The sequence below is a fragment of the Camellia sinensis genome, chromosome 10, assembly GCF_055761805.1.
Source record: "Camellia sinensis isolate YWXY chromosome 10, ASM5576180v1, whole genome shotgun sequence".
Taxonomy (NCBI): domain Eukaryota; kingdom Viridiplantae; phylum Streptophyta; class Magnoliopsida; order Ericales; family Theaceae; genus Camellia; species Camellia sinensis.
The window spans coordinates 100,944,831-100,955,213 of NC_138970.1; the positions used below are offsets into that span (position 1 = coordinate 100,944,831).

The 10,383-nt window shown below is 34.0% G+C and overlaps 1 protein-coding gene and 1 long non-coding RNA gene across 2 annotated transcripts; both read right to left on the minus strand.

Annotated features, from left to right (window-relative positions):
- Nucleotides 1-2,283: 2,283 nt before the first annotated feature.
- On the minus strand, nt 2,284-3,166 carry LOC114267482 (uncharacterized). Its single transcript, XR_014342422.1, has 2 exons — nt 2,626-3,166; nt 2,284-2,544 (listed from the first exon to the last, which is right to left on the minus strand). It is a non-coding gene; the product is annotated as an uncharacterized LOC114267482 (long non-coding RNA).
- A 366-nt stretch (nt 3,167-3,532) lies between these two features.
- Nucleotides 3,533-9,423, minus strand: LOC114266581 (protein MOR1). Its single transcript, XM_082891985.1, has 11 exons — nt 8,833-9,423; nt 8,655-8,744; nt 7,564-7,616; nt 7,232-7,408; nt 6,851-7,064; nt 6,570-6,630; nt 5,868-5,933; nt 5,593-5,707; nt 5,448-5,488; nt 3,790-3,861; nt 3,533-3,676 (listed from the first exon to the last, which is right to left on the minus strand). Exons 5-11 carry the CDS (start codon nt 6,967-6,969, stop codon nt 3,659-3,661), a joined length of 492 nt encoding a protein of 163 aa, XP_082748111.1. The 5' UTR covers nt 6,970-7,064; nt 7,232-7,408; nt 7,564-7,616; nt 8,655-8,744; nt 8,833-9,423; the 3' UTR covers nt 3,533-3,658.
- Between the last annotated feature and the right edge of the window lie 960 nt (nt 9,424-10,383).

The window sequence follows — 10,383 nt, forward strand, 5'->3', positions numbered from 1 at the left end:
TGCTCAGCCCTAACAACAGATATTAACCAATTGCACTAATGGCAAAGTTTAAACACATTGTGCCCTTAAAAATTCATTGTCACCATGTAGTTATATCAATGAAGTGTGTATAATTAAGACTTAAAGAATTTACTTTTTCAAATGGTGTGGTGTGTCTACATAAATGAGGGTTATCTTGAGTCACATTCTCTTTATTATCAAATTTTATTTATTTTTTTGCTTTTTCCAGCCAAAAGCATTACTATTGGTTTATAGATTGCTGCAATCCTCCTCTTCCTTCAATAGTCATAGAATAGCAACAAAAAAAATTTACAAAATCCATAAACAAAACTGGAGAAATTACAATAGACTAGTGTCTTTTTAGGATGGAGAACAAAAACCTTAACTTTCATATGAATTTTATTGTATGTGCTGTGTTAAATAAACATTGCGATTTACAAACTATTTTTCCCCTTTCAATGGAGGGTTTGGCCCAAAAACATCACAACATATAAAAAAATAAAAAATAAATAAAAATTGTGAAAAATATATATGTCCATGTAATTATTATCTTGTGTTTTTATATTTCTTTTTAATGTCTGTTGTGAAGAAACTTGATAACGGTCAATGTTGATAGGGAGTAGGAGCCATCGTCAGATGTTGGATACATCGTATCGGCAGCTGATGAAGCTTGGAATGCAGAACAACTCTTTCAGCAAATGATGATGAGAGGAGAAAAATGAGGGAAGATGGAGGAACCGTAGAGTAGAGAGCAAGCACAATAAGAACCACTACTAAAGAAAGGGCCTTTTGAGTCGGTTTTTTGAGTCGGCAAATTTTACCGTCGCAAAAGGTAGCCTTTTTGAGATGGCACAGAGTTACCGACTCAAATACCAAACGTTTAGCGTCGACACCGTTGGCCGACACAAAAAATTAATATTTGATAGCATTATTTGAGTCGGTTGAATTTACCGACGCAAAAGATAGACCTTTTGAGTCAGCATAGACCTTTTGCGTCGGCAAATTTGTGCCGACGCAAAAAATTAGACCTTTTTGTGTCGGCAACTGATGTCGTAGCAAAAAAAAAATTTATAGCCAAGATATATATATATTTACTTGATTATATTTAAAAAATATATTTATTTATACATATACTTTTATATTAATATTGAGTGTATATACTATAAATAATATATATCTCGTTTAATATCTGAAAGAGGTATGGTGGTGAAGTGGATTTAGTGCGGCGACCTCAGGTTAAATTGTCCAAATGGTGTGTGTTCGAAACTTGGGAGCCTCAATGAGAAAATTATGAGTTAAATTTTTTAAAACATTTAACCACTTTTGAGTCGGCAATCTACCGTCTCAAAAAATTAAAACCTTTTGCGTCGGCAGATTGCCGACTCAAAAACTTTTTGCGACCCCACCATTTTCGTCCCTTGAGTTGCCGTTGAAACGCCGTCGCAAAAAGTTTTTGCGTCGGCAAATACGCTATTTGCGACGGCACGCTGCCGACTCAAAAGCCCTGTTTTCTAGTAGTGAACAAAAAAAGGAGAGAGAAATGTAAATATAGACAGAGACTGAATAAAAAAATTGAAAAAGTAAAGTTGGCATACATAACGATGATTTCCTCCGGTTAGCCTATCTATCTTCTTAAAAATGTGGCTATCTTCCATGACTGTTGTTTTTACCGGTATTAGACCATTTGATCTATTAATTTAGGCTTTGACAATTATTGATTACTTTTTTTTTTCTTTTTTTTAATAAAGCTTAATCCAGAGTTGTTGCCAAATTTCACTGCTGGAAATGAGGTTTTTAGAGGCGTTTAAAAAATGCCTCTATAGCTATTGAAAACGCCGCCAATTCTTTTTGCGACGCTTAATATCAAACGTCGAAGATGCGGCCGTCGCTGTATCTTTACGGCGCTTGGAAAACGTCGTTATATTAGTATAGGAGGCGTTTCAAAAAACGCCGCTAAATGTGTTAACTGATGTCACACTAGTATTTAGCGACGTTTTAAAAACGTTGTGATATCTTTTTTCAATTTTAAAAACATAGCAGTTAACACTATACTATAGTGGCGTTTGAAAAACGCCATTATAACTTCATTTTTTTTATTTTTTTAAATTATGCTAATTCTGTGATTTTAAAAATAAACCACTCTTTTTTTTTTATATAAAATGAACACTAATTATTGATATACCCATACTTAATGATGCATAAGCCCTCAAAAGCACTTTGACAAGTACAGTAACAAAAGGAAAATAGGCCTTCAAACTGCAAACACAAATACCAAAAAAAAAAAAAAAAATCTAATGCATTTGTTTCAAGAGAACATACATAAAATATGGTGCAAGTAAATTCTGGTTGTGATACACAGCTTAGTTTTATTTGATTTAATCCTCTTCCCTATACAACTTACCAATACATCTCATAGCCATTCAAGAAGAACAAACAAAATTTCATGCCAATGTATTACACAGTAACTGATATTGTTTTCATGGAGAACCACCAGCTTTTGGTCCAATAGGACGCATCTGCCTGTTTCTTGCCATCCTTCCACAGCTGTTACATGGTCCTTTATCATTATTAGGAGGGGGAAAATCATGAAAATCATCCAAGTTAAAACCAAATCCATAGATTTACCTGTATGGTAGGCATTTTCTGCACAAGTTTTGGAGTCCCCCACATGCATGAAAAGGAATAACAAAGTGTCAATCACCCATTCCTGCAAATTTATCAATCCAGTATGGTTAAAGAAGGAAGGTCCAGCATGTTTACAACTAATTTCATCTGAGCATAATTAATTAGAAAGGAAATGTTATTTTTCCAGCATATATACTAACTAGAAATGTTCCCTCTCCTCCAACAACAGGAAACTATAAGCTCTGTAAAAACAGATTCTCTCACAGATAAAACTAATCATAACAACAACACAGCAGCAGCATTAACTACACTCCTAGAATTTACATTGAAGTGTCTACAAACATGCCAAAGACAAGCCAAACAAAAAATAAAGAAAGACATGCCAAACACACCAGATCCTAGTGCAAGTGTTCTGCAACCACTCATGCGGAACCATAGAATGTTGCTTCGCCATTGCAAACCATTCTAATGATTATTTTGATATAGATTCTTGAATATCACCCAAATTTCTATCAAAATGAAAATGTTGTGTCTATCACTACCCAGTCCACCAAGCAAGTTTGCTCACAACCCATTAACCAGCATGAATTGGCTATGCAGATAAATAAATGTTTTAGGGTGCTCCTATAAGAAAATGCCACACAACTTTTAAGATGAGGCCCTAAGATCTTTCAGAAAACTAGTAATACTGTAAGCAAACAGTAGGCAACAATGAAGGGTACAATAAAAACCATATATCAAGGCAAGTTCCACAATAAATTACCATTAAACTAAACATGAACTTGAATTGATTTCTTCAAGTAAAATGGGCTAAAAAATTATTTGAAACTCACTGGAGTGAGCTTGTTAAAAAGTGGCGCAATTAAAACGTCGTACACAGTCATCATCACAAGAGATAGTACAAGCTGCACATCAAATAGCTAAAATAAAATTATCAATGATTTACCTCAACGTCTTCAGGTTCAGCTGGTTTGGATGTTTTTAATTGTCCAACAGCATCTCCTTTCTTATTGACACCCGATTTTACAGCCCCTCATTTCTTACTAGCAGGCTGAGAAAACATATAAACCCAATAATAGAACACAAAGATGCAAAAAAATGTTATCTAACACAATATGCATAAAACAGGACATGCTAAGAAAAAAATTATAAGAAAATACTCACAACAGCCTGAACAGGTTTCATCCCACTAAGCATGCTTACTGCCGATTTTTTGACAAATGATCCTTCAGAAACCTGCAAAAAGATTAACGTGTACATCATATTGAAGCTAGATAAACATGTCGAAATGACTCCTTGGAGGCCTAAATGCATAAGATTTAAATTTCACATGCATTTATTCAAATATTAAATTGATTACTATGCCATGCTTCATTTTACCATCATGAAAATAGAATTGATGATACTACATGATGAAGATTTATAATCCATGAAATGAATCAAAAACCAAGGCATAGATCAAGGAAATGCCACGAAGAACAAACTTTAACGGTCTAGCAACTGAATATTGAGCCTAAGGCTTGCAACACCATGAGACATAAAATTTGCATTAAGCTTTGATTTTGTCTTCTCTCATATATAGCACTAATAGCACATTATATTTCTTTTCCCAAAAAAGAGACAAATTTTACTATGAAAACCGAAGGAATCTACCTTGACCATGGATAATAGTTCAGTTCAAGGCAACTCTGGCATCATGGTTAATAAATCAGGATATGAGAATGGTGAGAGAGTCTAGTAGATTGAATCGTATCGGATCAAGAATCATAAGATTATACTTTTATAACAATGAAAAAAGGTAAAAATACCAACAAGGATGATGCATAATAAAGATGAGGTGAAAAATCACCAACCCAAAGATCCTAACTGCAATCCTACAAGATCCTACTTACAATCCAGCTATAATATACCAATTTTACAACAATTTGGATCTTTTTGACCATTTAGGGTCATAAGATTCTACAAGCCTACAATCCAGATCGCAATTGTTATTATCATGTCAAGCATATACATGAGAACTCGAGTTTTAGGCCCTTGGAGCATTTGGATCCATTCTCATCCTTAAAGGCACACATTAGATGGGTCCCTAGATCAACAAATAAGACAAAAAATGTTGGCTAAAAAAGGGAACATCTTAGTCACTTCCTATGACAGGTCATTTTTAACCTCCATAAAATTTCAATTGGATCTAAAAAGAGTGTGGGCTTTGTTTTGCATTTGGTCATATAGATTTGTTAGTCCTATGCTTCGGTTTTGATGACGTCTTTGGATGCTTTGGGTGGTTGTGTTTCATTGTGATATATGCTTGACATCCCTAACACAAAATTAGTACCTTGAATTTGATAAACTTGTGCCTACTCTCTCATAATTATCCTATTATCTTGCTTTAATACTTGGTATATTGATCTCAAATCATTTGGCATTTGAGCACACACTCGTTCTTGCATTCTAAAACTTGGTCTTTACTATGGGTAATATACATCACTATTTTATTCCATGGGTTGGGTAACAAGCTTCTTATTGTCTTGAAGCACCCCTTTTTCACTTCTTTTTTTTTTTTTAATCTTATCCATCCATTGTATCTTCTTTTCTCTAATGAAAATTCCATGGATCCTTATCTTTTGGAGAAGAGATGAAGGAGGTAAGTAATTGAAAAAGCAGAACCCTTTTGAGTAAGCCAGAAATGGAATTTTCATTAGAAGTTCCATCCACCAAAATTCTAGTGTCAAGATTACTTCATGAAGCCCTAAAATTTCTATTAGTTCATAGGTAAAAAGTATACAAAGCATGGCCATTAATTTGAAAGGCAAGAATAAACTCACCGCTGCAGAAGAAATGCTTCCACTAGAAGTTTGAACTGTAACTGGCATATCATGATTATTATCAGCATAGAGAAAACCTCAAAGAATGTATCATTTTTTCAGGAGAAAAATTGTAACAAATTTAAAACAATAAAATAATTCAAACCTGAGATTGAACCAACTGAACCAGCTCCAGAACCCCCAATCATTTCTGAAAGCTTCTTTTTTCTAACGTCATCCAGTTTCTCCAACGATTTTTCTAAAGGCCTCATGCCAACCACCTAGAATAGAAAGAAAAATGAAGAAACAATAATTAGTGCAACAGAAGTAACTAGCAAATCTTGGTCTATTTCCTTCACAAGTTTGGGGAAAAAAAATAAGAATCAAGTTTTACTAGGAAGACATGATATAGTTGAGTAGCAATATGATTGAAAGGAATACCTCAGCCACTGCTGCCAAAGCAGAAAAGGCTGCATCCCTCACTTCTGGAGTCCCATCATTGAGGCACTAAAAGAATTTGATTTAACATAAAATTTAAACAATATCAGCATTATATATGTACACACACACACACACACACACACACACACACACACACACACACACACACACCTGGGACTCCTCTAAACTACTTGAGCCCAGCACAAAATTGAGCCCAGCACAAAACGAAACAGCCTGCACATCTGCTGTGGAAATAGAGACACCCTGCTGAACCAAGTATATATTGTGTTCTTGATTCTGTGTGTGTTTGTTCTATTATTAATGCTTTAGTAAAACCACGGTTTTGCAGAAGCCACTTACTACATTATGTCTAATATGGCAGTTGAAAACAGCGCATGCACGCATAACATTTTCTCTATCGTATATATCATATCTGTCCAATTATGATATTTATGTTCTTTCCTTCGAAACACCAAAAGAAATCTTTGTCATATCTTCAATATAATTGTGTGTTCACAGTAAATTTCCCTAAGATATCCCATGTAAGAATGATTTTGAATCTCCCTACATGCAAACCACAAGCACAGAACGGAATCAGAGAATTGCAACCTCCTGCATGTCCGTTCTGATAAAGAACTTTGGTTTGTACTGGGGTAAAGCATTCAGAAAAGAGAAAAACAGTCGATATATTTCATTACGTACCACATCATAGATGTATATGCAAGAATCATGAGATCCAGTGTAGATGTACTTTTGACCAGTGCTGCGAAAAAATCAATCAAGAAATTTGAGAACACATTGGCTAAAGTTGTAAAATGGTGTTTATATATACTCTTAACAAATAGGCAAATAGAGTTTCTTCAGGTAAAACCAAGATAGGATGCAACCTGCAAGCTTGTTGAGCTGAGCTAACTAAGAAAACAAATCCATAACTTCAAAATAACAGCCCCAATGTACAGGGAAAGAGATTTACATAGTGTTACCTATATGTGGGCAAAAAGTAACAGCGAATGAGAGTGCGCAATACTGAATGACCTTTATATGTGGCCAATGATTGATCATTTGGGTGCTTTAAACCTCTTGCCTGAGATGGGTAGTCCATCCATCAGCAATCCCATTCATAATGCCCAAATCCAGGTTTGCTGAAATCGAGGAAGGAAAAATGTATTACAGGGGTTCCTATTAGCTCTTTCAAAGCTGTTCAACATGTACAACATTTTGGACTAAAGTCAAACAAAATTTTGGCACAATGAGACATAACTAATTAGTTGACTCAGAAAGTTTGATTAATAACTCATACTTTTCACGATTATTATCATTTAAAATAAACAAGTAATTACAAATAGGCCTGGAAGTGAGCATACCCAGTAGCATTGGCGGACATTTTTCGGATATCCCAAAGTTTGATGGTCTGATCTTTACTGTTTGAAATGAAATAACGACCATCTCCACGGCTGTCAAGAAATGTAATCCCTTCTACGTGTCCCACCAGGACCCCCTGTTGGCTTTCCCTCTGCTTTAAAGCAACGTCTGTCCCAAACCTATCACAGTAACAAGTTAACATGCAAAATTAAATAAGCTAATGTAAATTCATCGCTTTCCCCGCTTGTCTAGAAGTGGCAGAAATTTGGACAGAAAAATTAGTCCATGAAATATAACTTGTACAATAAATTTCACACCATCTATAGACACAAACCTCAGTTTAGTCCTTCTTCGCATCATTTCCTCTTCCGCTTGCAATGCCCTCTTCTGAAACAATAAGCCCATATTAAAATGCTACACTTACTTAAAATTTGTACATGCTAAAAAAGCCATCTAGAATTCCACATGTTCACATTCTCATCAGAAATAGCAAAATGAAAACTAATTTTATCCTCAAAAATTGATGGCTAGAATAAGATTACTTAGAAAAAGTAGCTAGATCCTCTCTATACATATATACACAAACACACAACACAAATAAGCAATAGAAAGCTGTTTGGATATAATAAAAACATTATTAGACATAATCAAGAGCAACAGTACACATTAACAAATTACTCAAAAGTAATTATAAGTAATTAACTGTAACAAACTAATGAGGGCAATGTTATGGAACAAACACGATATTGACAAAAAAAAAAAGTTCAGACACATACCAAATGTAACTCCGACTGCCATTTGCATGGTTCCTACAATGCAACCATAAGTAATCATACTCATACATATAGTTCAAACATTAGCATGAAGAATCCCATCCCACAATGATGGTTTCAACCAATTCCAATTCACAGGCAACTGTAACCATAAGAGTAATTAATTAAATACTAGCATATATGAAACATTGGAACCATAAAAAAAAAAATAAACAAATAGCATGACAGAGCCAGCAAATTAAATCAAATAATGAAAACCCAAATCCACAGTAATAAATTAAATCTAAATCAAGCTCCGTCAATCAGAACAATAAGGTTTTTGCCATAGCCAATTTTTCTTGACCCGGATTGAAATTGCAAGGAAGAGAACAAGATCAAACCGAACCCCTCTTTATAAGATGCAATCTGAGAATGAGAACACAAATCAAACCATACATACATACATACATACATACATATATATATATATATATATATAAACAGATACGAAATGAGAGAAAAGAGGGATTTGAAGATGGAGTTTTGAATCACAAATCCAAGAACTCAAATGTTATACATGCAGTAAAATTCGAAAGACATAGAGCGAGCGAGAGAGAGAGAGAGAGAGAGAGAGAGAGAGAGAGAGAGAGAGAGAGAGAGAGAGAGAGAGTACCGATTAAAGTTCAGAACCAAAGTAGACTATTCGCGGCCATTGGGGCTTGAAATGCGAGTAATGGAGGGGTCAGAGTTCAGATCTGAGCTTCTGGAAGACGAGAAGAGAGTTTTAGAGAGAGAAAGTGTAGGTATATATATATATATAGAGAGAGAGAGAGAGAGACGGTGGAGCTCACCTTAGTGAAATGAAAATCGCAGGTGCAGATGGTGGTGGCGATGGAGCTTCGAAATCGAAATCGCGCTGAAATCACTGAATCTCTAAGTCTCTGCAAATAAGGATCAAGTAAGAATGCCTTCAAACATTGATTTCATAGATCTCTCTATTGATTTCATAGATCTAGAGAGAGAGAGAGACGGTGGAGCTCGCTACCTCGAAATTTGGAAAAATGGAGCTTAGTAGATCTAAATCGAGAGAGAAAGAGAGCAGATGGTGGGGTGATGGAGCTTCGAAATCGCTCTGAAGCTTCGAAATCGCGGGTGTAGATGGAGCTTCATCGAGCTTCGAGAGGGTTGAGAGAGAGAGAGAGAGAGAGAGTTGTAACATTCAGAGTTTCTCTCGCACAGAATCAAAATAAGGGTTTCAAAATGAGCACGGAAGAAGCGCGTGTACCCACCGCATTTGGAGGCGGTTTTAAACGCCTTCAATTATAAAACGGTGCCGTTTTGATTAAAAAATATGTGGCGGTTATAAAACGTCGTTAAAAATTAAAAAAAGTGGCGTTTAAAAAAACGCCGTTAAAAAAACGCCATTAAATCTCATTTTTCTTGTAGTGTTTACTGAATATATATGTATATGTATTAATCAAAATACTGTTTAGGAATTGTAATTTTTGAGCAGAGTACTCTTTAAGCCTCAAATTTATTTATATTTGTTTATTTGTTGAGCTACACTGTGGTCATTTAATGATTATATTAGTAAAAGCTTCTTAAAATGTTTGCTTACTTGTAACTTGCTAGCTAGAACCAGTCATAAACTGCAATTAACTAACAATTTTTAATCATCCACCATTTTCTTGCACACAAATTTGAATTTGCTTGTTAAAAAAAAAAAAAAAATTAGTTTCAGTTTTTTGAAAACTGGGTTTTTTTTTTTTGTGTTTTTTTTTTTATTTTTAGTGAATATTTTTAATATTTTAAGCATTTTTTTTACTTTTTCAGATGCACTTTACTTCGATGTATCTAAAAAGTAAAATATAAATTAATAAATACACAAAAATATGAAAAATATACAAAATTTTTATTTTTATTTTTATTTTTTTTGTATTTTTGGTATTTAGTGAATTTTTTAAAGATTTTTTTCACGAAAATTATAATTTTTAAGTGTATGCATGTTAGGTGTGTCTAAAAATTTTAAAAATTGTTTAAAATATTAAAAACATTTAGTAAAAATAAAAAAATACAGAAAATAAGAAATTAGATTTTTTAAAAAAGTATTTTCAAAAAATTGGAAACGAACATGGTGATGATTCTTGAAAAAATTTCTTTTGAGATTTGTAACCATTTACCAACACTTGGTGGTTGGGATTGTAGAAGGCAAGAATGTAGTTCTTGACGTACTAATAAAAAAATGCAACAAAGGGTAAACGAAACCTTAAATGAAAGGACACAAAAAACTAATTATTTATTATTATTATTATTATTATTGTGAAAATTAAGATAATTAGGAACATGGATTAATTAACATGGGATACAGAAGGGTGTGGGCAATTGAGCACACATTGTTCATA